At 45.7% G+C, this 26,026-nt stretch overlaps 2 protein-coding genes and 1 pseudogene across 7 annotated transcripts in view; 2 read left to right on the forward strand and 1 right to left on the reverse strand.

Annotated features, from left to right (window-relative positions):
* Positions 1-16,740, forward strand: part of GSS (glutathione synthetase) — a 32,794-nt gene extending 16,054 nt beyond the window's left edge. For all 5 annotated transcript variants that reach the window (XM_054696931.1, XM_037496471.2, XM_037496494.2 and 2 more), the window contains exons 7-13: positions 3,956-4,036; positions 4,137-4,214; positions 5,328-5,394; positions 8,815-9,009; positions 9,431-9,512; positions 10,842-11,031; positions 11,991-16,740. In XM_054696931.1, the coding sequence (XP_054552906.1) occupies positions 3,956-4,036; positions 4,137-4,214; positions 5,328-5,394; positions 8,815-9,009; positions 9,431-9,512; positions 10,842-11,031; positions 11,991-12,114 (817 nt within the window). In that variant the 3' untranslated portion in view covers positions 12,115-16,740. The remainder of the gene's footprint in view (positions 1-3,955; positions 4,037-4,136; positions 4,215-5,327; positions 5,395-8,814; positions 9,010-9,430; positions 9,513-10,841; positions 11,032-11,990) is intronic.
* ACSS2 (acyl-CoA synthetase short chain family member 2) overlaps positions 12,915-26,026 on the reverse strand; it is a 42,263-nt gene continuing 29,151 nt past the window's right edge. For both annotated transcript variants that reach the window (XM_037496457.2, XM_054696919.1), the window contains exons 7-18: positions 25,810-25,924; positions 19,465-19,602; positions 18,395-18,565; positions 17,954-18,087; positions 17,630-17,762; positions 17,493-17,549; positions 17,228-17,308; positions 15,736-15,844; positions 15,062-15,130; positions 14,573-14,749; positions 13,912-13,986; positions 12,915-13,771 (exon numbers count right to left, since the gene is read on the reverse strand). In XM_037496457.2, the coding sequence (XP_037352354.1) occupies positions 13,644-13,771; positions 13,912-13,986; positions 14,573-14,749; positions 15,062-15,130; positions 15,736-15,844; positions 17,228-17,308; positions 17,493-17,549; positions 17,630-17,762; positions 17,954-18,087; positions 18,395-18,565; positions 19,465-19,602; positions 25,810-25,924 (1,387 nt within the window). In that variant the 3' untranslated portion in view covers positions 12,915-13,643. The remainder of the gene's footprint in view (positions 13,772-13,911; positions 13,987-14,572; positions 14,750-15,061; positions 15,131-15,735; positions 15,845-17,227; positions 17,309-17,492; positions 17,550-17,629; positions 17,763-17,953; positions 18,088-18,394; positions 18,566-19,464; positions 19,603-25,809; positions 25,925-26,026) is intronic.
* On the forward strand, positions 22,135-23,379 carry LOC119237534 (heterogeneous nuclear ribonucleoprotein A1-like; annotated as a pseudogene).

Below are 26,026 nucleotides of genomic sequence, written 5' to 3' on the forward strand. Positions count from 1 at the left end.
TGCTAGGTTGGTGACTTCTGAATAATGAAGAGGTCCTATACTAACATTTATTGCATTGTTAACAGAGCACTAATAGTTAACCCTAATGAGCACTTAGAAGTGCCCCATTTTATGCTAAGTGCTTTATACACAGGGTCTCATTGCTTCCTCATATTTAAACCCTTGAAGGTAGAGACTGTTTGTTCCACCATTTTATGAGTATGGAAACTGAAGTTCAGAGAAATAAAGTAAATTGCTATAGGTCAAGCGGTGAGTCAGTGGTAGAGCCCAGAGTCCACTTTACTGCCTCTAAGAGAGCCTCTCTGGACTTACTAAGCCTTATTAAGACTCAAAAATCCTCATCGGAGAAATATTCTGTCATGTAGAGCTCTTGGCTAGGTTGTATTTTAAGAGTGTGAAGCCAAGTGATGGGTCAACTGTGGAGCTGCTGATGGATAAGTGCTACAGACAGACTCTCCTGCCAGGCTGTGAGTATCATGGAGAGGAGGCTCACGTGTGCAGACAGACTCAGGTGGGTGGGCACTGTGGCTGCCTGAGCCAGATTTGGCTCCCTTCGTTCTGAAAATGAGAGGCACTACTGCTGACCCAGCACATGACCTTCTTTTCTCTGAGTGTCAGTTTCCTGACATTTGTTAAATGGAGTTCAAAATAATAAAAGGTGGTGATGAGAAGTAAATGATACCATGGCTATAAAAAAATGCTTTAAAAAATTCAATGAGAGGCCTTCTTGGTGGTGCAGGTTTTGAAAACTTAGTACTATTATGCTATTGCCAGCCACTGCGGCCTGAGTTCCATCCCTGGCCAGGGAGCTGACCCACATGGCGCAGCAGGCCTCTCCTGTCTCGCTCGCTGCTCCCCTCAGCAGTGTATTTCAGTAGATCTGCTTGTTCTGCTCCCCACTCCGTTTCTGGTGAATCCTCTTACACCCTGCACCTCTGACCTACACCCCAGCTCTTGTATGCATAAATAAATAAAAATATAAATTAAAAAAAATATTTAAAAAAAATTGATGAGGCTCACTATGTTGCACTTTCAACAATAATTATAGTAATGTTGGCTACAATTTAAGAAGTACCAGGTTTATTTTTCAGAGGAGTAAATTGAGGACTCAGAGACTCAGAGTAACTGGCCCAAAGTCACACAGCTAATAAGTTTAGAATTCTTGTCTCTCAGCCCCTAACACTTATGCTCTCTACTGCACTGTTCTGCCTCTAAGAAGTATGGTCCCATACTAGAAACTGAACAAAACTGAGGCTGGAACATTTATAGAGCAAAAGAATTTTCATTGATTATCTCATGCTTTTTAAATTTAATTTTATTTAATTAAATAATTTAATTAATATTATAAAATGTGTTTAATTTTATTTTATTGAGGTAACATTGGTTTACAATAATATATATATATAATTCAGAAGTATCATGCTTTTAAAAATTTTTTTAGAGAAAGTATGGAAAATGAATTATGGTTTCAACTTTAGACATTTAGACAAACCTCAAAATACAGGATCTATGGTTGGAACAAGTATGGATAAGACAAGGTAATTCTTGGTGTCAAAGATTGGGAACTATGATCTGTTTAACACTCTGTTTTCTAGCTGGGGAAGTCAGGGCCCAAGGAGAGAAACTGACTTGCCCAGGGATGCACCACAAGTCACTGGCAGAGTAAGAACTCGAGTCAAGAATCCTCACTTCCAACAAGCATGCTACTGCCACCTCACCTCCCTTAGCTGACAACTTTCCTAGTCCTGCTCTCAATAGGCTACTGAGAACTGAAGGTAGGAGGAGGTAGAATGTGTTTTCTGAGTCTGGCTTAGGGACAGGCTGACTTAATTAACCAGGGCATATAGTTCCACTTTGACCTACAGCCTCCAGCCTCCTCCTCATCTCTTCTTGGAGATGAGTCAGCCTGGGCCAAGTGCCACCCTTCTACACATGAGCAGAGCAAAGCAGGCTGCAAAGTGAAGAGCAAGGTCATTGGTCTTCGGGACTCTCAGGGCAAGGTGTCTTGTGAGAATTTCATGCTTGGTTTGTCTCTCAGATAGTACCCAATTCAAAGCCAAAGCTCAGTTTAATCATGTCTGACCTCAAGAAATGTCAGGGAGGTGTACTAGTGGGTAGGGAGAGTACTAACCCCGTATTTTGGCTAAGTGGAAAGGAGTTGGTCAGAGTATAATCTAAGTGGTTCAACTAAGGTCAAGAGAAGTAGAGACAAAGAGACAAGTGTCCAACTACATACTTAGAATCCTAAGTGAAAGTCTGGGCATCAAGAGTCTCAGCAAGAGGTTACAGGCACAGAACATTTATAGCTACAGAAAAATTAGAATTAGGTACTGCTGAACATCAACCCTGCAAGAGTCTGCTAGAAGAATAACCTACCTTTGACAATTGAAAATAGCTTGATTGGTAGCTAAACAGATAGTTCTTCAGCATTAAATTTCCCCTGAGTCCTTGAGCTCCTGCTTCTTTAAGAAACACATGGAGGGCCTCCCCTGGTGGCACAGCGGTTGAGCGCTGGGCTGCGAAGCTGCCGCAGCCTCTGCAGTGCCGGTTCTATCCCAGGCCAACGGGAGAGGGTCCCACATGGCGCACAGACCTCTCCTGCAGCGCCCGCTGCTCCTCTCAGCAGTGTAATTCTTTGTCAGTCTATCTGTTCTGCTCCCCGCTCTGGCTCTGGTGAATTCTCTCACCCTCCCATGCTTCAGAACTGTACTCAGTGCTTGTATAAATAAATAAATAAATAAATAAATAAATAAATAAATAAATAAATAAATAAATCTTAAAAAAAAAAAGAAACATGGATAAGTAGAGAAGAAGAGGCCATGTAGGCCCCCAGGTTCACATAAATATTGTAGGACCAAAGGTTGCCCTGTGTCCACCACAAATGGTGAGAGATGATGCCTTATTTATAGCTGACTCTGTAGGATTTCTGTAGAATAACTCTATTGAGTTATTCTAATGTTTCATGCAAGATTCTGTACAGTCTAATAATAGGGTCACTAGCCTCCAAACCTCAGCATTGTTCTTTTTTTTTAAAAAAAGATTTATTTATGTATACAAGAACTGGGGTACAGGGCCTCCCCTGGTGGCGCAGTGGTTGAACACTGGGCTGCGAAGCTGCCTGCAGCCTCTGCAGCGCCGGTTCTATCCCAGGCTGCTGGTGAGGGTCCCACATGGCACTCAGCCCTCTCCTGCTGCGCCTGTTGCTCCCCTGTATTTCATCAGACTGTATTTCATCAGTCTGCCTGTTCTGTTCCCCGCTCTGGCTCTGGTGAATGCTCTCACCCTCCCGTGCTTCTGACTGTATCCAGTGCTTGCATAAATAAATCAATCTTTAAAAAAAAAAAGAAAGAACTGGGGTATAGGCCAGAGGTGTGGAGGGTGACAGCATTCACCAGAGACAGAGTGGGGAACAGAACAGGCAGACTGACTGAAATACACTGCTGAGGGGAGCAGTGGGCGATTCTGGAGAGGTCTGCTGTGCCATGTGGGTAGCTTCCTGGCCGGGGATCGAACTCTTGCTGCAGTGGCTGCAGATAGCTTCATAGTGCTACATCTTAACCCCTTGTGCCACCAGGGGGGCCCCTCAGCATTGTTCTTTTACAAAATATTCTTCACTATTCTCACAGAAAAGATTTTTGAATCATTATATTTAGTTCTAAGAAAAAGCCCTCTTGGGTTTTTGAGATGGCGTTAAATCTAAATTTTAATGTGCACAGAAAACTAATATGACTGTACTATTTCACTTACATCCTGAAAAGCAGAGACATCTCCACTTGTTCCAGGTTTCCTCTTTTAAGAAAATAATGTACTATAACCTCAGATGTCTATGCTTGGGGCAGTCCTGAGTTGAGAGAACAGTGCTTTCTAGGAATCTGTGTCCTCATTCCCTAAAAAGATAGGGTGGAGTTAGGACAAGCTCTGTAGCTGCCTTGGACCACCTGTCCTCTTTCTGCAGTGCTCTGGTGCTACTGATTGCTCAAGAAAAGGAAAGGAACATATTTGACCAGCGTGCCATAGAGAATGAACTACTGGCCAGGTAAGTAAAGGAGGGAAGACCTCCAGATGTGCCTCTAGGATTGGGGAAATCACTCAGGACAGAGCACCCATCCCCTCTGACCCATATCCATCTTTCTCAGGAACATCCATGTAATCCGGCGAAGGTTTGAAGATGTCTCTGTAAAAGCCTCTCTGGACCAAGACCGGAAATTGTTTATGTAAGTTCCAAGGAGCATTCCCCAAGGAACCAATAGAGGACTGGTTTAGGGAAATTCTGCCTCCCACTCCCCTTAAACAGTCATTTCTTCTGGGAGGTGTGATGGCTTGCTCCATTCTGGCTGAATTTTAGGAGAGAATTCTGAAATACCCATCATTGCAGCAAATTTTAGAGAAGGCCAGCCAAGTTCTGCATCTAAAGGGTTGTATCAGAACTATTGACGTTATGGAAAATGTTTTTTAAATAACCTTGACTTTTATATGCCCCTGGCCTCCCAAATGTTTTTTTGCCTTTCTTGGTGAGAGGTAAAGTCAGATCTAGGCATAGGGCTGGGTAGTCAGGGAGGAAGGGGGAACAGAATGAGTCACGGCTCATTCTGTGATTGATCTAGGTGCTGCCTTCTGGGCTCAAGCAAGATCAAGGGGCCTAGATCTGTAGGTCTTGTGCTTCCTTCCAGGGACAGCCACCAGGTGGCTTTAGTACCTCATGTTTGGGTAGCATTACTTGCAGCTCACACACTCTTTAGATCTGGAACTTTGTGACTCTTAAAATTAAGAAACTCCATGAAATTTCTCAGTACCACTTAACTATTTTCAAAATGTGCTTTTATCACAAGAAAATGAAGTTGTTAACTTACTTTCTAGATAAACCAGACAATATCAAATAAATCAAAGAAAAGGGAAAGAAGTTAAAAAGCCAATCTGTGTTTTAATTAGACTCATAATTTTGTATCTTCCCACCCTCATACCCACCATTGTTAAAAAAATCTTTCTGGTTTCAGCTTTTTAACAGATGTAAAATACAAGTGTGTTTTGCTAAATTTGGCAATATGATTCTGCTGCTTGATAATTTTGAGCCCCCAATTTTTTTTTTAATTTACCTAGATGTGGAATGTTGTAAAACATTTTTTACTGTACACTTTTGTGTTTTTAGTAGAAGCAGTGGCAATGTGGGTATCTCCTTTATTAGTTCCCATGAAACCTCTCCTCAGACTACCCCTGTGGACTGACTTTCAAAGAAGCCAAATTCATTTTGATACACTTTGAAATGGATTGAACCACTGAACACATCAGTTTTAATTTAACGCAGCAGCTTTCTCCATCCTGTGTTCCAGGGATGGCCAGGAAATTGCTGTGGTTTACTTCCGGGATGGGTATATGCCCAGTCAGTACAGTCTACAGGTTGGTATTTTCTATTCAATCATTCCTTGCCCCCTGGGACCCACCATCACATCCTTGGAGACCCAGTTCAGACATCACAACAACCCCTGAGCCCTGGCTTCAGTTCTTCCTTAGGGAATTCCATGCCTCTCATTCTTTACAAACAAGCACACTGTATTCAGTCATGGTGATTCAGCCTTTCACACTGTTTCTAGGCTTGTGCTGGTAAATGTTTATCAAACATCTTTTTGGGGGGACCCCAGTTTGTATCATTTGTGGATTTCTAAATAGCCCCATCATAGCCAATGTTAGGCTACCAATTTGACAACTTATTTTTTTTTAATTTTTGCAATTTTTGCATAGAAGAACTGGAGTGTAGGCCAGAGGCCCGGGGATTGGGGGGAGGGGGAGGGGGAGAGGATTCACCAGAGACAGAGTGGGGAACAGAGCAGGTGGATTTACTGAAATACACTCCTAAGAAGAGCAGTGGGCAAGACAGGAGAGGTCTGCTGCGCCCTATATTGGTCAGCTCCCTGCCTAGACTCAGGCTGTGGGAGTGATAGCGCTGAGACTTAACCCTAGGCCACCAGGGAGGCCCCCAATTTGACATCTTTGAACCCAGAATTGGGAAGAGATGGGTCCCCTCAGCTCTTGACAGCTGATGCAAACCATTTCTAGCATACCACTGACAATGGTTCCTGCCAACCCTTACCTCTCTTGTCTGTATCAGAGGTTTTTATCACTTGCACATTCATGATAACAGAAATGAGGCTTTCACTTGATCTTGCTTTTTCACCTTGTAGTTTCAAAATTATGTTCTATGTCCATTATTTCATTTAATCCTTATAACCACTCTGTGAGGCATATTATTATCCCCATCATACAGATGGAGAAACTAATGTTTGGAGAGCTGCAGGGGCTTGTCTAAATTCCCACAAGGAATTTCTAGGCTTTCTGACTTTCAGTCCAGTGGTCTTTGCGATAGGTAATTCTTCTCCCTTGGCCCTAAATGCGCAGTATGGAGAGGCTCAGAAGCCCTGGTTTCAATTGGATGAAAGTAAAGTCAGGAAATACCATGAGCGGTAGGTTACGGGTCATCATCCTTGGGCTCTACCTGTATAATCATGGGCCTGTTCCTGACCTTTTCTGGGCCCAGTTTCTGTAAGTTGAGGGGACTGCACTAGAAAATTTAGGGTGCTCCTTCCAGATTAATAATCCTTTGAATATAGGATTTTCCCTAAGGCCCACCTGTATAGGGAGCAAATCCACAACGATGGCAGCTCCACGGAAGGTCCTTTCCTCAGGGCTGTAGTTAGTGTGATGGAACTTGCTGAGATAACGCAGAGAAAACCTATACATTTGGAAAATGGATGCAGGTTCTAGGACAAGGGATTTGAAAGAAGGGACCAGAGAAAACTTTAAAAAGAGGAATTTGAACTAACATGGAAGGAAATTCATGCATAAAGAGGACAGTTTTAGGGGATTGAGAAGCTCAGTCCAGGTTTAGAACATGGAGATAAATCTGCAAGGAACAGTGATTTACTTGGTGACCCTAGGAAAGCCCCTGCTCATTTCTGAGTTTTGCTTTCCCTGCTTCTAACATAATGACACGTCTTTAGGTTTCTCTCTAGTATCAAGGCATCAGATGGCGTAACTCTGCTTGGCACCGACCTAGTAGTTAAATGAGTGGAATTAGTGGTGAAGACCAAAGGTGCTGATCATATCAATAAGGGATAACACAATGGGTGTGGGAGGAGTAGGGATAATGTGCATAGGCTTGATTCTGCTCTGGGCAGTTTGAAATGGTGCAGAGCCAAGGACAGCCTGTCCTTTCAGTGCCTGAGAAGGAGGACTAGAGCTCGAGGACAGACCTTTTGGTGTTTCCCCGCCTCTTACAACCTACACACCTGGCATACCAGACCATTCACACCATGATCACCCACCTGCAGGCCTTTGTTCATATGTTTTGTTAACTGAATATCTTTTCTGTGTTGAGTCACATGTCAGACTTCCTGTCCTAAGGATGCCACTCAAATTTCACCTCATTAAACAACAATAACAATTATTGAGCATCTACAGAGAGCCATGCAGGGTGTTAGACACTGGGGATACAACAAGAAGCAGGCGGCAAGGGTCTGGTCCTTTCATAGTTCACAGTCTGTTCAGGGATTTGAATATCCAAAAGGAAATAAAAATAGAAATTTTTTTACTAGTTGGGGAAAATTCTTTGAAACAACAGTGTGGAAAAATTGGGTATTAAGCTGCACACCCCGCCTTCTGGAAGGGCGCACATTTCCATTTGGACTTGGTGGTCAGGTTGAAGAGCTCAAGCCTGGGACAATGGTGCACAGTCCTTGCACATCAGCCCAGTTCTGCTCTGGGTCTACACCTGGAGCTGTACACTTACCCTCTGATGCCCCCATGTTTTGGTTGTATGTGGCCCCAAAAAATTTTTAGAAGAATCCAATGATGAAAACAAAGGTTCAAGAAACTGTAAGAATGCAGACATAAATGGATTACCAACAAAAGGACCAGCAGAAATCTCTGATAAAAGAAAGACCAAAGGAAGGTTCTCAAAGGATCTCACTGTTGTAAAAATGGACCCAGTAACATGAAGCACCTACTTGGTGATTGCCTCTGGCCTTTTTCTCTGAGATCAGAATTCCGGATGGATTAGGTACTTACTTTATACTAGTCAGGAAATACACTATATTTATATTTAAGATGCATTTAGTTCTATTTAATGACCTCACTCCTGAGTTTCATTAAAGTAGCTTTCATTTCTACTACTACAATTTTAGTAATATGAATAAACAGAAGGCTGTGCCAGTAAAAAAAAAATAATAATAATAAAAAGGAGGAAGTATGAGAAAACCTACGCTGAATAGAGTGGTCAGAGAAGGTTTCTTTGAGAAGGTGACTTGGAGCAGAAACAAGAATGAGAAGCATCTAACCGTTCACTGGAAAAGCCAAAAGGGAAAGAACTCTAGGCAGAGGGAAAAGCAGCAAGTGCAAAGTACTGAGGTGGGAATGATGTTTGTGTTTTGAGGACTGACAGGCTTGGATGGCTGGAATGTGGGAGTGAGGGAGAGGATAGCATGGAATGAGGTTAGAAGGAGCCAGAGCCAGATCGGTGGGAATGTATGCCCCACCCTCTTCAAGCTTCCTCATCCATTTTCCTACACCCTTATATATTTTGTCATGATGATAGTTATGCATGGTACTAGATGGTGAACTCCCTGATGGCGAAGTCTTGCAGATTGAAAGGGGCCACACCTGCCTCACAAAGCTGTTGCAGCGAGCCTGGGAGATAATCATGTGAGGCTAAAAAGTATAATATGAGGCACCTGATGGTGCTCAGAGAAGGAAACTTTGAGCGAAGACTTATAGTCAGCCAAAATGAAGTAAAGCAGAATTCCTTTTGTTTTCTCCATGCTGCAGAACTGGCAAGCACGCCTAATGCTTGAAAGGTCACGTGCTATTAAGTGCCCGGACATTGCCACCCAGCTAGCTGGGACCAAGAAGGTGCAGCAGGAGCTGAGCAGGAGGGGCATGCTGGAGGCATTGCTCCCTGACCAGCCCGAGGCTGTGGCCCGCCTTCGTGCCACCTTTGCTGGCCTTTACTCACTGGACATGGTACGTGGGTAGCCCTTTTCTTCTATTACGGGCCTCGGTAGCAGGGACCTGGAACCCAATGTGTTGGAGAGGCTGGAGCGGCACTGGGTCTTTTAGAATCCCAAGAACCTGGCTGGGTGGGGTGGGGGCTGGAATCCATTGTAAACTTTCTCAGCAAAGATGGAGATGGGGATGTAACCAGGGGAAGGGGTTGAGGCAGATAGTAAAAATTGGGAATGTCTCTATCTGCTTTCCAGGCTACCTGATGCAGATGCCTGCACTTGGCCAGAGAAAGCTTGATCTCATTGTGCTTGTGGGTTTGTTAGGGTTTATGGCTGTTCCCTCTCCTGCTCTTCCTGTGATGCTGCTTTGCACAAACAGGACCTCAGCTCTTGCCTCTTTGGCCTAAGACTCCTGATACCTGCTTTCTTGCCTCTTTCAGGGTGAAGAAGGCGACCGAGCCATCACGGAGGCCCTTGCCGCCCCTAGCCGCTTTGTGCTAAAGCCCCAGAGAGAGGGCGGAGGTAGGTGGTTGCCCCTTTGCAGGGCTGCTTTAGAAGTGGGACTAGCAGGCTATCACCAGTGCTAAGCAACACTCACTATGGACGCCATGCTGGGCTGTGGGAGATACAAGCGGAACTGACATAGGCCCTGGCCCTGGACAGGGTCCCAGGAGACCCTGTGACCAAGTACTGTGGCATGCAGGGGGTTTTCACTAAACAGCACTGGAGAGTTGGATGGATTTATTCTGAGATGTCTGGGGTGCCAGTATATCCGGAGTCTGAATGTCTTCCTGCCTAGTTTGAACTCCTTGAGGGCAGGGAGCATATCTACCTCACAGACCAGAGGACATGATTTTTTATTTTCACTTAAGGGATAGATAGGAGTGAAAAAGGTGAGAAAAGAGGGAAGAACATTCTTACAGAAGGAACAACCTCAAGCAAAAATACGAGTCCATGAAAGGATGGTGTGTCTGGGGTTAACGAGTAACTGGTGAGGCTGGAATGCAGTGTGGGGAATGGGAAATGGCAAGGATTTGGGCTGGAAGAGATGGTTTGGGACCTGACTATGAAGGGCATTGTTGCCTGTATGTAGGAAATATGATCTTAGCCTAAGGTGGTAGGAAGCCATTTGTGAGTTTTAGGGAGGGAAAGGACACATGATTGATCCAGGATCCATGTTTCCATCATGGTAGAGCATGTCCCAAAATTAGAGGAGACATGGGTAGCAGAGAGGCCATAGAGGAGGCTGGTACATTTTCCAGAAGAGCAATGGAGAAGCCCAGACTGGGACTATCACAACGTGGAATTGGTAACAGATAACCGAGGAGGAGTTAAGACTCAGGAATGCCTTTCGCCTGATTTGTGAGTAGGAAGATCCAGGAGGAGATGTTCTGCTTGGACATGTTGACATATTCTGCTTGGACATATTTTAGGGGTGCATGGGATATTCATGTGATGTCTAGACCAAGGAGCTTGAGCTAAAGATTTAGGAGTTAACGATTTATAGGATATAGATGGAGCCTTAGAAGAGATCTCCCTGGGGAAAAAGTGTGTATATGGAGGAGCCAGCAAGACGGAGGCCCAATTCCTGGGGGATGCCACACTTGAGAGGGGCAGGAGCCCATCAGGGAGACTGAGAAGGAACAGCCATAGGCAGATAAGTGGAAAACCAGGGCAGGATGGTGTGGATGGGGGTGTTCACTTGTGAATAAGGGCTTTCCTGTTGAGGTGATGTTCCCTCCCCGGGAGCCAGCTGTGTCCTGGCATCAAGAACAGAGGCTGCTGAAGTGGGGGCACAAAGTAGAGTGGGTGGGCCAGGGGTCCCAAGGTGACTGGTCAGTGGAATTGCAGGTAACAATCTGTATGGGGAAGAGATGGTGCAGGCCCTGGAGCGGCTGAAGGACGACGAGGAGAGGGCCTCCTACATCCTCATGGAGAAGATCGAACCTGAGCCTTTTAGGAACTGCCTGCTACGGCCTGGCAGCCCTGCTCGGGTGGTCCAGTGCATCTCAGAACTGGGTATCTTCGGGGTCTACGTCAGGTAAGCCAGCCAGGAGGGGCTTCTCCTGTCAGAGAGCCAAGCAAGCCAGCCTAAGCGAAACTGGGTGGGGACAGGAATCAGTCTCAGCTCTCCCAGGCCCTCGCTGTGCTATCTGCTTCCTTAGCTAGGAAATGAGACCCAGGGCCCAGACCTGCCTACCTCTCAGGGCAATGAAATGAAGGCCAGATGAGAAGTGTTTTGCCAGCTATAAAGGAAATTCCAAATAGTATCAATGTGGACGTGAAAATAAGGTCTGACAACCTTGGGTCAGGTGACCACAGGGAGGAAGAAATGTCCAGCTCTCAGACTGTAGGGGATCCTGGGGAAAGGTGTGATGGCCAGCTAGAAGATACTCATGGCCTTGAAAAACCGAGTGCCCTCTGGTTTGGATTTGAGCACTAAAGAATCAAGAAAAAAGAGAGAAAGAGCTGGGAATTTGTAAGGAATGGCTCCTGGTCCATCATATCACTTCCCGTAAATACTCATTCCAAGGTCAGGGCAAGGAAGAGATACCATGTTCTACGCTGCTCCCCATCAGAGCCTGCTCTCTCTACAGTCTTCTCCTCTAACCATTCAGCATATCCACCTATCTCCCTCTCCCCGCCAACTTCCCACCACAACCCTCTTGAGAGAGAGGTAGAGATGGAAATTTACAGCTACAAAACATGAAATGTGAGCCTGGCATCATGCTAAGAGCTTTTCCTGCTTTGTTTAATCCTTATGGTCATCTTGCAAAGTGAAAGGGATTATACCTATTTTAAACTGAGGAAACTGATATTTAGAAAGGCTCAGTAACTTGCTTAAAGATACAGACCTAGTAATTTCTAGGTCTAGAATCCAAATCTGACTTTAAAATCCTACTACTTTCTCAGGTGTAGTAAGTTACCCATGTACTGCTCAGCTGGGGTTTGAGGGCTGAAGCCATTTGATAGACTGTGTGTCTCCTCCCATTTTTATAGGCAGGGAAAGACACATGTGATGAACAAACATGTGGGGCATCTGCTTCGTACTAAAGCCATTGAGCATGCTGATGGAGGCGTGGCAGCCGGAGTGGCAGTGCTGGACAACCCGTACCCCATGTGAGGGCACAGTCAGGCTGGCCCAGACTTCACTCAAGAGACCATCTATTCTTCTCCTAGCCCTTCCACCATTGGGGGGGCTGATCTCTTTTAGGACCTGTAAACACTGGATGCTTTCTCCCAGCTCTCCCATCTGATGACCAGAAAAGCTGTTTCCCTTCGGTGAGAAAGGCCCCTAAATCATCAGGGTATGAGTACAGTAAAAGAAAGCTGCTCTGAGATTAGGGTTCATTACCCTGACACCCTCCTCTCGCCTTTTAAGCAGTTTCCCATGTCTGACTTAGGATAGGACTAAGGTCAGAGGAGGGACATAGCCTTCCCCCACCTCTGCCTTAAATAAAACTACATTGCTGATGCTGTGAGTCCTTGGTTTATGACTTAGGGAAGGAGGAACTATAAGTCAGCCTACTTACGTTGTATTGTGAAGCAGAGAGCTGTCTGGACTGTAATCAGGGTCCCCCTAGCCCCAGACCATGTGGGTAGGACCCTAGGTACCCACAAATGGTCTCACAGGATCATAGGGAGGACAGAGAGTCCATAGCAAGAGCCCAAAGAGAAACCAACATAACGGGACATCACAGTTGTGAGCTGGCTTCACTGCTTCCCTGCACTGCTCCAGGGCTTGTCAAAGGGCCCCTAGTAAAGCCCTGCCCAGCTTTCCCTAAAACAAAAGTTTTGCAAGTAGGATATTGGGGTATTTCTGAGGTAAACCACTCCCCTTCCCACCTCACACACAGATCAAAGCAGCTAGCAAGTATATAACCAGTAAGCTACCTGAGAAAATAAGTCACCACCTTTTTGGGGTCACAGACTTTATTCCTACAACACAGGCTCTGAACATGACCAGGACAAGCAAAGAGTATCATCTGAGAGTGTCTCATGGGCAGGGCTCCATTAAGGGGAGGGTGGGTGTGGAGGACAAGGAAAATAAGCTCCTCTGGCCTTAGCAACAAATCACATCTACTGCAAAGAAGCAGATGATCTGAAAACCCTCTGGAGACTGAGCCTGCCCGCACAGCCCCTAGAGCACATGGGCAGACAGCACTGCCATCTGGCACAAAGGAGAATTCAGACCCAGAACAAAAGCAGCAAAGTGTTAAAAAAAAATAGTTATTCCAGGACTCATAAACAGGCATTTCTAAGGGCAAGTGCATGCCCAAGATAAGTACTAGTGCTTCCTGAGAAAGCTGATGTAGGATTAGGACTACTTTCTGACTTCAGCTCAGCTCTCACTTGCCCTCTGAACCTTCATCTGAGGTTGGGGATGTGACCTTCAGGTCCCTGTTCTGAGCTCCAAGGGCTCCTTGCAGCCTGGGGGCACAGCAACCTAAGGCTGACTTGGGCCCTATCCCATCTGCCTGGCACAGGAAGTTGCTTCCACCCAGGGGCAAAGCTGGTCCTCGGTCTTAGTCATCTGGTCCAGGGAGATGATATGGGTCAGCACTGGCCCTCAGTGCTCTGGGATGGGGCAAGGAGAATGGGCTAAATTTGGAGCCAAGCAGGAGAAATCCTGGGTAAAGGGCAGGGTCTTGTTCACTGGCTGGTCAGGCAACGGTGGCTGAAAAGCTGGCTGATGACGGATGGGTCAGCCACAGTAGATGTGTCCCCCAGGTTGTGGTCATTCTGTGCGATCTTCCGAAGCACCCTCCTCATGATTTTCCCTGAGAAACCATAGGCCTCTGGTTACCGATTGACAGCACTGGCCCACTCCAGGGTGCCCAAGGCATCCATTCATACCCACTCCACCACCACTGGCCCTCAGACAATCCCAGTTCCAACCCCTTGAGACCTCTGAACATACCTGAGCGTGTTTTAGGCAAGCCAGGTGCATTCTGGATGTAATCTGGTGTGGCAATGGGGCCAATCTTTTCTCTAACTGTAAGAGAGAAATCATTAAACATTTCTTCAGTGCTCTTAGCCAGATTCCCTAAAACCAAGGTAGAGGTGCTTTTATTTCCAACCTATTTCCAGTTCAAGGTCTTGCCCACAGTCATTCTTAGACTTACTGCCTCTCCATCCCTTTGCAATCTCATTTTACCTTAATCTCTCTTTAGGAAACTCAAGCTCTAGAAATAACCTGCTAGAATTGAAATCCTACTTTACTACCAGTGTAGCTTTGACAGGTGCTTTCACTTCTATAAGCCTTAGTTTTTTCATTTTAGAATGAGGGTAACAATAGGATCTCTTTCTTGGGGGTGATTATAGGGATTAAATGGATTAATTCATTTAAAGCATTTAGCTCACTGGTGTCACAGAGAAAGAATTCTATAAATGTCAGCTATTATTATCCTAGAGGTGCGATTAGTGGAGACTGAGTGGGAAGAGGGCAGTGGATCCCCTAAAGCCCCCTAGAATGTTTGTGCTTTGGGGAGAAGCTTGCTCTAGCTCCTCCCTAACAAACTACTGTGGTAGCTGGGCTATCAGGACAGACCCTGCAGTCCCTGCCTAGGGCAGCTCCTCACTCTGTTTCCTTAGCTCCTCGGTGAGGGTGGTGTTGAAGACGTGGCCATCGCAGAGGGTGACAAAGCAGTAGAGACATTCTCCCTTTACAGGATGTGGGTGGCCGACCACGGCTGCTTCAGCAACAGCATCATGTTCCACTAGTGCCGACTCCACCTCGGCCGTGCTCAACAGGTGCCCTAACAGGGAAAGGAAGTGCCATGAGAGAGCTCTCAGCCTCTATCCCAGCCCCTGCTCCATCTGTGGCCACACGGTCCCTGGTCAAATGGGCAGGTCATTCTTTTCCTCATGTGACATGCTTCCGGTGGTCTCACCATCCCAGTTCCGCTCTGCTAGGCACATTCTAGTGTTATTAAACCTGAGCCCACAACTGAAGGCCGCACCACAAGCACGGTCTAAACAAAGGCAGTCTTGATCTCTTGGAAGGCTTTGGTTGGGAGTTGCTAGGAGAGTGGGGCTAATGTGAAGGGAAAGTGACCTTTGGTCCTCACCAGATACATTCAGCATGTCATCAATCCTGCCAGTGATCCAGTAATAGCCATCCTGGTCCCGCCGGCAGCCTGGGAAGAGAAGACATGCACAACATAAGGCAGGATCGTGACCCACGCTACCAACTGTCATGCCCACTGAGCCTCCTAGCAAATCTACTCTTGCCCTCAGGGTAACCAGGCTCCAAGGTGGCCACACTGATGTCCACCTTCTGGTATTCATTATCCTGTACAACAGTTAGCAAAACTTTGCTTATTTTATACATGGAAATATCCCCTATGCTTAGATCAGTACATAGATATAGTAGGTGCTCAACAAATATTTATGGATGAATGAATTGGGTGATGGACAGGCTCCAAACATGAGGGGCATACATGACCTAGTAATACACAGTGCCACATGCCACATGTCTTTTTAGCACAGGAACAGTGGGAAATATTTGTTTCATTTCATACATCAGATATGCCTGATGGCACCATGCTAAGACCCTTCCTGCAATACTCATTGCTGCTCTTATATATAGACTTTCTCTGTACTTCTCTCTAGACACTAGACATTGACATATAGAGCACACTTTTTTTTTTGTTTTTCTTCTTCCTTAACCATCTCTTCCTGAAAATGAAAGGGGAAGCTACAGTCTTGGAGGTAGATATGGGATAGGCTAGACAAGGCTCACCATCTCCTGTCACGTAGTACCCAGGGAACTTCTTAAAGTAAGTGGCCTCAAAGCGTTCATGGTTTCTGTAGACTGTGCGCATGATCCCTGGCCAGGGTTGCTTGAATACCTAAACAGAGAGGAAGGCACAATGGTGTTATCTGCTATGCACTCTGGCTTAAATATAGTCACAGCTTTTTCCTCTGAGGAGAAATGGTGTGAATGCCATTCTTGAGAAAAGTGCAATTCGGAAGTAAGACATTTCGGGCTTGGAATCCCAACTCTGCTATTTACTAGTTGTGTGGTCTTGGGTAGAGAACTTTACCTCTCTGAGCTTTAGAATCCTCAACTATTAAAAAAAAAAAATCTTCTATCTCTGAAAGTTATTGTAGAGGATTATATTAGTAGTATCTGGAAATAGCCTAGCACGGTGTTCTGTCAGTGATAATCACTTAGTAAATTTGAGTCTCCTTTTTGGTAATCCCTCAAGAAAGCAGGTCCAGTTTGATACAAATGAAAACAGTCATATAAAAAAGTGGGACCCACACATGATGAAATAATTATCACACCAATTAATAACATCCTGTGGCAGCAGAATAATGGAATTGGCAGAATTCTAGGCTAAGAGTCAAAAGGGCTAGACTCAAGTTCTGCCCTGTGACCAACTTGTTAGTAAAACTGAAGATGGGTAGAGAGAGTAGGGCTGATGGTCTCCCTGCAATACCCAATACAATAATCACTACAATAGCTGACATTTATCACACACTGTTAAGTTCTGTGCCAAACCCTTCACATGTATTATTTAATCAACCCAATAACCACAGAAGATAAAGATACTAATATAACCCTGTTTAGGTTCAAAGGGTTTAGGTAACTTATAGTCTATATGAGTTTCTATTATGTTATGAAGCCTCCTTTCACACTAGAATGTTTGTCAAAGGAGGAGCTGGGACAAAGTCTCTAGACCCAAAAAAAGTACCATCAAGAATATTTGAGCAGGGGCCTCCCCTGGTGGCGCAATGGTTGAGGGCTGGGCTGCGAAGCTGCCCGCAGCCTCTGCAGCGCCGGTTCGATCCCTGGCCACCAGGTGAGGGTCCCACATGGCACCTCTCCTGCCGTCCACTGCTCCCCCCAGCAGTGCACTTCGTCACTCTGCCTGTTCTACTCTCCGCTCTGGCTCTGGTGAATTCTCTTACCCTCCTGCACCTCTGACTGTACCCAGTGCTTGTATAAATAAATAAATAAATCTAAAAAAAAAAAAAAAAAGAATAATATTTGAGCAGATTCTAAAGGGCTCTTAGGATCTTCATAGGCCAAAAGACAGAGATGTAGGCAACATATCCAGAAGGACTCCCCCCAAGGTTTCTCAGCAGAGGCTAAACCTTCAACCATGAAGCTTTAGCCACAAGGAGCTACCAGGAGAGACCAGGTTCTAAGCTCTGAAGCAAAATAAGTACTCCTTAGTGGCCCCTTTGCTTCCCCTCCTCAAAGACCCTAAAGATCAGGGCCTTACCAGATAACCTTCAGCTTCACCTTCCAACTCTTCCCCAGATTCATTCAGGATTGCAGGAGCTACACCAAAAAATGGGAAGGTCTAGAAGCAAACAAGAGAGGCAAGGAGAGGAGTGAGACAATTCTGACTCAACTCTACCTCTACCTGGATACCCTGGAGCCCCAAATTCCTCACATCAATCCAGTCTCTCACCCATTAGTTAGGGAAAATTCCCTGAGACCTTACTCTGACCCAGCCCAGGACCAGCCAAGGGAGTCTCACTCACAGCAGAACCAGGCTTCATGGGTGTGGCACCAGGGAGGGGAGTTAGCATATGGCCACCCTGTGGAAATCAGAGATCAGGGATTAGAGTCAGTCTTCCCAAATTGTCCCTGGGCCCCAACCTTCTGACCCCTGACTTACTGTTTCTGTCTGCCAGAAGGTGTCCACGATGGGGCAGCGCTGGGCACCTACTACCCGGTGGTACCACAGCCAGGCCTCGGGGTTGATGGGTTCACCTACTGTGCCTAGCACCTGTAAGGATGCCCGGCTGTGCCTTGGGCAGGGAAGTGGAGGGGGAAGAAGACTGAGCACTGCTGGGAATCAGAAAGACATGCCCAAGCTCTTCTATCCCCTCCCCTGTCCCAGGCCAGAGAGGTAGAACAATGGAATGGAAAAGACTGTTCACAAAGGCAGCACCCAGCTCAGAGGGACACCCGTAGGGCAGCAGCTAGGGAAGGGTCTTACTTGGTGACAGGCTCGTCTCCAAACTTCATGAGCATGCGGATAGCCGTGGGTGCTGTGTAGAACTTGGTCACCTTGTACTTGTCCACGATGCTCCACAGGCGACTCACGTCTGGGTATGTGGGGATCCCTTCAAACTGATCCCAGTGCAAGCAGTCATTCCTGGGCCTTCCAAATAGTCCCTCTACCCCCCTACCATGCCCTCAGGGCCAGTATTTTGCCCTCTCTGGCCAACCAATCTCTTTACTCCTTTATCAGAAAAGTCAAGGAGCCTTCCCAGTCAGGATATACAGCCCCCTTAGAACTCTTTCTCCAGGAAGCAGATCATTGTGTAAGTCCCCCTGCTTCTAGACCAAGTGACTACCTTAAGAGGTGATCACCCAGCATCATCTTGTCCCTCCCCCAGGTAGGCCAGGTGCCCATGGGTTCCAGCCCCCTTCTCACCAAAACACTTGTAGCACCATTGGCCATTGGTCCATAGGTGACGTAGGAATGCCCAGTGATCCATCCAATGTCTGCTGTGCACCAGAACACATCCTCCGCGTGGAAATCAAACACGTACTTGAAGGTTGTGGCCACATAGAGCATGTAGCCCCCAACCGTGTGTACCACACCCTAGAAGAGGAATGGGCCCTAAGCTGGGGTCTTGTGCTGAGCAGAGCTGGAGGAAGATGCTCTTCAGGGAGTCTGATCCTGCCGGCACCCTTTTCATAGCATCCATCTCTGTTTCATCCCCTTTTCCCCATGTCCCCATCTCACATCCCACATGCATGTTAGTCAGCCGCTCACTCATACCCACACCCTAAGATGGTATTTCTGAGTCACCCATATTGCCCTCACACATGTGAGCACTTCTAGTACGCTCACATCTAACAGTTGTGTATTTATGCACACACGATTACATGTTGATAGAGTGACTGTGGAGGAAAAAAGACAATCTTCTTTGCTGACTCCCTCAATGCCCCATGCCTAGGAAAAGAGAGGCCAAAACTGTTTCTAAAAGACAAGCGAGGGATATTCAAAAGCATGTGAAGAGGAGAATTTAGGGGCAGGCAGAGTGGAAGGTAGTGACATATCTTTCAAGTCAATCAAAGAGTTTTCTTAAGTATCCTGGCTCCCACACAGTCCTGGGAGCTTCTAAATGTTAACAGTGTAGCATGTAAATTGAGGAGCCTAAAAGGGACCTTGGTGCCTACCCTAGGCCTTGAATTGATAGGGCAGCCCTTAGACCAAACCATGTGAGCACTGGCAAGGAACATCAATGTCAGCCACAGGACTGATTCTTTTCTTTTGGGGGGCACCATGAAAGTCCCTATCTGAATTGTCTCGCTCTGTTCCTCACCACCGAGTGGTTGAAGATCTATGTATTCATATGATTTACAAAAAGGTAATATGACATTTCCAAAACTCAGGTTTGTGGATTAAAATTCATGTTATTAAATGTTTCCTCAGAAACCACTTCCCATCCATTTATAGCACACGAGTGCACGCGCAAACATACACACACAACTTGCCTTGGGTTTCCCTGTGGAGCCACTGGTGTACAGGATGAAGAGTGGGTCCTCAGCATCACACCATTCAGGCTCACACTCATCCTCTGCCTCTTTCATGAGTTCATGCCACCACAGGTCTACCCCCTTGTTCCAGGAGATCTGCCAGGGGCAGAAAATAGCAATGGGTGAGGAAACACTGGAAACAGTTCAAGATGGAGGCAAGAGATACCCCTACCTGGCACCGGGGAGGCTGGGAGGGAGGAGGGTCCTACAGGAATGAAATGGGCAGAGCAAACAAACAAAACAGCAGGCTCCCTGGGTTCTCCCCGCACTCTGCCATCCTTCCCCAGCTCAACTCCAGAGCTCCCACACCTCAGCTTGTCTCAAGCTGAGGAAGGTCCCTTGGTTGGACCCTTCTTTTTTTCTTAGTTGAGAAATAATGTTATATTGTTACACATAGTTTCAGGTGTGCAAAATGATTCAATATTTGAACTTACAGTGATCTGATCAGATTGGCCCCTATTCATACTTCAATTCTTATCTTAAATGTCACCTTCCTAGAAAGGCCTTCCCTGAACAGTATTTGGTAGATTCCCACCCCCATACCCACTCCCACCCCTGCTATTATTTGTAATCACAGCACCATATTTTTTTCCCACACAGCACATATTTCCAGCGATTTTATTTAGTGATTTGTTTAACGTCTCCCCAAGTAGCTAGTGGACACTATTATGAGGGCAGTGGTATGTCTGTCTTTTTTGCCCCCTCTATCCCCAACACCTATCAAAATACCTAGCACTCAAAAGGCACTCGGTAAGTTTTCTTTGGATAAATATGCACACACTGGCCTGCACACACAGATATGTACTTATGGGACTAGTAGCTTCTCAGCAGAGATACGAACACCACACAATTCAGAAATGCAAAATTAGTCAGAGCCTGTAGCTGAGGAAAGCACCTGACCCTATTAGTTAGTAGCAAAAGAAGTCAACAGCTATTGATCCAAGCACATTTTCTTGCATGCCCAGACCTTTCCTATCCTAACTTACGTGCCTTCCTACCACTGGTATTACAGACATTTCCCAAAGATATTTGTTTGAGGTCCCACTCATCAGGAAACTTTGCTTTAAAGTGATGGAGAAGGACCGAGGTGAGCAAATTCTCCCAACAGAGGATTTCCTCTCTATTCAAGTACCTTCAAGCAGCAATTCTGGATCTTTCATCCTGAAATTTTTCAAAACTGGTTATATCACCTATTTAAATATCAGTTTTCTGAGTCTATTTTTTTGCTGAGTGAAGTGATTCCCTGCACTTGGCCAAAAATTACACTGGATTTTAATCCCAGTTCTGCTTCTTCCTAGCTACAAATGACCTTGAGCGAGTCGTTTTACCTCGAGTCACCCCTTTTTAAAATAAGGATAATAATCATTCTTGCAGTAATGGTCTCCAGGGCTTGGAGAAAGTATTACCTTCTAAAACAACAAGTCTTGGATTGTCATTTGGAGGGGGCTGTGAGGAAGACTGATGAATGTCTGGGAGATTAAGGGTATAACAATGGAAACTGTTTGGGCTTTGCTTTAGCTGACAAAGCCCTTTCATTTTCATTTTTGTGTTCAGTTACCCTGGCTAGGCATGCTAGTGTAAGAGAAACACCCTGCTGTCATTATACAACTATATATCTGGTTATAAAATCCCCAAATATTAGACACGTACACTGATAAATTATAAAATGACCTCTAGCCACTCTGTTCTTTCTATACAATCTGTTCCTTACTCTGGAGAATTTGAAGTTTCTGGCATATAAGCATCATAAGAATGACAAGCCCAGGCCTAGGGTGGTGCCATTAAAAATAAAAAGGAGAAAAAGAAATGAGAGAGAAGGTACCTACAAGATAGTGTATAGCCATATATAGGTCTACAAATACAGCATCACATGGATTTTTTTTTTTTTCTTGCTGATGAGTGTCTTAAGATAGGGGCACTAATGTATTTAAACAGAACTGTGTCAATATTGCTTTGGGCAAATGTTGCTGGTCTACTCTACCGGCGTGAAGTGTCATAGAAAAGACACTAGGTACATATAAAGGTGAAGGCAGAATTACACTATGGCCCTGCAATGAGGGGGCTCTAATCTTGTAAAACCATTTCCTTTGTGGGTGCATGGAAAGAAGGAGGTTGGGGGACGGAAGACTATAGGTGTGGAGCTTGTAACCAGCACCAGGAAATAGGGTGAGCTCATTTAGAGGTGCAAACATCAGTTGCGTATTAGGTGTGTGCCTATGAGGACCCAGAGCTCTGAACCAGGAAAAGGTTTGAATTTTCTGAAATAAAAATGCAGGAGTTGGCCTTTGATCTCAGGCCAGGATAGGCTCAGGAAGGGAGGCTGCCAATTTTGAGAGGAACGTGAGGAAGTTCCTAGGTGATATGGTTGAGAAGGGCACCGGCAAACTGCCAGGCCTTCCTTTGAAGATTGCTTAAGGATGAGGGGGTTTGGAACCCTGCCAATTTCTGTTACTCTGACTGCCATTTTCAAAACAACAAACCCGGACTTTGTAAGTCATTTTTCTGCTGTTTGGTTTTTTGATAACAAATTGCTTTCATCTCCAACAAACAAAAAACAGGTGTCTGTAACCTGAGGGCCACAGGTATTAAGAATTACAATAGTTTCTTTCTGCCTGTGGGTGCCACTGAGTAAGCATCATAAAAGTCTCCTCTTCCTCTGCCATCATATCTGAGTCAGAGTCTCCCAAGGAGCAGGAACAGCTGTAGAAGTGCCTCATTGGAGGTTTAAGCTTGGAAACAACTGACAAAAGAGTCTGAGAGGTCATTTTGAGCAATGGGAACACTCACAGACTGTGGTCAGGAGAGACCCAAACACCCAGCAGTCAGAGGCTTTGGGTTTGTCACTTATGCCACAGTGGAGGAGTTGGATGCAGCCATGAATGCAAGGCCACATAAGGTGGATGGAAGAGTTATGGAACCAAAGACAGCTGTGTCAAGAGAAGATTCTCAAAGACCTGGTGCCTGCTTAATTGTGAAAAAGATTGTTGGTGGTGGCATTAAAGAAGACACCGGGGCCTCCCCTGGTGGCACAGGTGGTTGAGCGCAGTGCTGTGAAGCTGTCTGCAGCCTCTGCAGCGCCAGTTCGATCCAGCCTGCTGGGCGAGGGTCCTACATGGCGGGGCGGCAGACCTTGCCTGTCTCGCCTACTGCTCCTCTCAGTAGTGTATTTCGTCAGTCTGCCTGTCCTGTTCCCCGCTTTGTCTCTGGTGAATCCTCTCACCCTCCCGCAAATCTGACCTGTACCCCGGTTCTTGTATAAATAAATAAATAAATAAATAAATAAAAGAAGAAGACACCAAAGAACATCACCTGAGAGGTTACTTTGAGCTGTGTGGGAAAACTAAAGTGACTGAAATCATGATTGCTTGAGGCAAGGGCAAGAAGAGAGGCTTTGCTTTTGTGACCTTTGATGATCATGATTCAGTAGACAGGACTGTCATTTGGAAATAACATACTGTGAACGGTCACAACTATGAGGTAAGGAAAGCCCTATGGCCAGTGCTTCATCCATCCAAAGAGGTCAAAGTGGTTCTGGAAACTGTGAGGGGGTGATTTTGGTGGGAATAACAACTTTGGTTGTGGAGGTAGAGTTGGCTTTGGTGGCAGCCGTGATGGTGGTGATATGGTGGCAGTGGGGATGGTAATAATGGATTTGGTAATGATGGAAACAATTCTGGTGATGGTGGAAGCTACAATGATTTTGGCAATTACAACAATCAATCTTCAAATTTTGGAATCGTGAAAGGAATAAACCTTGGAGGCAGAAGCTCTGGCCCCTATGGTGGTAGAGAACAACACTTTGCCAAACTACAAAACCCAGGTGGCTGTGGTGGTTCCAACAGCAGCCGTGGCCCTGAGAGTGGCAGGTTTTAATTAACTGCCAGGAAACAAAGCTTAGCAGGGGAGGAGAGCTGAAGAAGTGACAGGGAAGCTACAGGTTATAAGAGATTTGTGAACTCAGCCAAGTACAGTGGTGGCAAGGCCTCGCTGCTACAAAGAAGATGTGTTTTAGACAATACTCAAGTGTATAGGCCAAAAACTCAAGGACTGTATGTGTGACTAATTGTATAACAGGTTATTTTACTTTCTCCTGTGGAAAGTAAAGCATTCCAACAAAGAGTTTTAATGTGGATATTATTTTTATACCCATGCTGTTCTTCGCTAAATGTAGTAGTCTGATCATGATGCCCATACAACTTGAGTATTGTCTAAAACACATCTTTGTAGCAGCGAGGCCTTGCTACCACTGTACTTGGCTGAGTTCACAAATCTCTTGTAACCTGTAGCTGAATGTGTATCTTTAAAAAAAAATTATAATAGTTTATTTCTCTTCTTTTCTCCCTATAGAAATGCCAGCCCATTTGCTGTTAAAAGCAATAAAAGCTAATATTTATGGAGTAGTTACTATGTGCCAAACCCCTTAAATATACTGACAAAGCCTATCATGCCAAACCCCTTAAATATACTGACAAAGCCTATCAGATAGATAAGTTATTATCCTTATTTTACAGATGGGGAAAACGGAAGCAAGACAGTTGAAGTAACTTGCCCAAGCTCACACAGTAGCTGGTTACACAGACAGGATTTGAACCCAACTAGTCTGTTATCACTTTCATGAGAAAAGGTTTAGGTCCCTTCCTCAGTTTTGAAAGGAAAGCAGTGTCCCCTGGAAATCAGATCTGTCTCTAAGAAAAAGGAGATTTTATTTACCATTAGCCTAAGAGGTAACTTATAGCAGACTATATTATAGCATACCTCTAGGAAGATGGTAAAACTCAGAGTTGTGGACTTTATATATTATTTTAGTAAAGGAAGCAGTCCCTTTTAAACATGTTTCACCTCTCCGTTCCTGATAAAGAACTGAAGCCCAGAGACGAAAGGTGACTTATTCAAAATCATACGACTAAAAAATGATCTCTGGACTCCAGGCCCTATCTCCCCTCTATGCTAATCTGTTTTGAGTCCCACTTAGGAATCTCCATTCTCAGAACCACCTACAATGTGACTTTTGTTCAGTGTAGCACTTAATTACATCAGAGTTTATGTGCAGTTTATAAATCCCAATGTTGTATAGAAATGTATTTAGGAAACTTCTCTCCTGTCTACATAAAGCCTAGGTTTTCGTTTGTAATACACATCAACTCCCCGACTTGATGATGAATCCCCAAAGTTAAGATCTGTACCACCTCTCGCTTCCCTTCCTGCTATCTTTCCCGGCTCTGCCTCAGCTAAATGTAGAGTAAAAACTTTCTGACGGGTGGCCTGGTTGCCTCTTCTGCAAAGGTCCTGAGCTTCAGGAGAGAAACGGGATGTCTGCTGCAGCCTCTCTGGGAGCCATGCTCTATAACGTTCAGAGAGAGCAGCAGGCATTTGGTTTCATGACCCTTCACAGAGACTTAGAATGTGAAGGGGAAAGGGATTAGCTCTGGCAGCCACCTCCATGGGTGAAACAGGCAGAGAGCAGGACATACAGACAAGCACGCAGGGAAGCAGCGCCCAAGGCAGTGCAGAGGTGAATACCTGGGGTCGGATGCACCTGGATTTCTCTTTCGGCTTACCCTGTTAAGAGCCCACGAAAAGGGTGGTGAGGATGGTCCAAGTAAGGAAGTAGGAGGGAAAGGTCAGAGTGCTCCAAACCTCTGGTTGCTTCCTTTCCCTCAGGTTCCCCTCTCACTGGTCCTCCCAACCTCCATTTTCTTGATCCTGTTCCTGCCAGTCCCTGTACACTCAAAATCCCAAATGCTGACTAGCGTTTCCACTCTCCCTAGGCTAGGCTACAACCTCTTTAGCCCTAAGATCACTCAGGGCCCCTCAAGTCATAGAATCTTAGGAACACTCTGTCCTCATCAACCCTAGAGCCTTCATCCTTCATGCCCCTTAGACCCAGAGGCCACCAGTGGGCTTTTCCACCAGATACAATGAGTGCAGAGTTAACAGTGGCCATGGACTGAGGGCCAGAGCTTGGTCCTTCCATAGAGGAACCACACAAGTAGTCCACCTAAGCCACAGGCCAGTCATCAAGGTCACTACAAAAAAGTCACCCAAGTCAGCCCATTTCCAAGCTAACTCCAAGTCCTGAGGGTCCTTTGTGCCCTTCAGGATACCTTAACCAGCATGACAGTCCCCCTCACAATCTCTCATACTAAATTCTCAAAGTACAAGGAACTCCCTACCTATATTCAAGGTCAAAGTCCCCCAGCCCAGCAGCCCTGCCAAAGGAGAAATTCCTAGGATTCAGGCACTTCATGGGCAGGAAGAGAGCCATTTTAAACCCAAAGAAGGGCACAACAGTAATATACTCACCTGCACGTCTGGGCATGGCCTCTTAACTGGGGGGGACTGACTGGGAGGGTCACCTGAGCCCAGCTCAGCACGCCCAAGGTGCTTAACCACAATGCAGCATCTCACTGGGAAATCCCTGGAGGAAAGAAAAGCATGCAGTGTTGGACTGAGTAGCTCAAAAGAAAATGTAGCAAGACATACTCACCCATATGGTTTAGGAGGAACGAAGAGAACCTGG

The sequence above is a fragment of the Talpa occidentalis genome, unplaced genomic scaffold (assembly GCF_014898055.3).
Source record: "Talpa occidentalis isolate TD23 unplaced genomic scaffold, MPIMG_talOcc4v2.1 talOcc4.10, whole genome shotgun sequence".
In the NCBI taxonomy this organism is placed as follows: domain Eukaryota; kingdom Metazoa; phylum Chordata; class Mammalia; order Eulipotyphla; family Talpidae; genus Talpa; species Talpa occidentalis.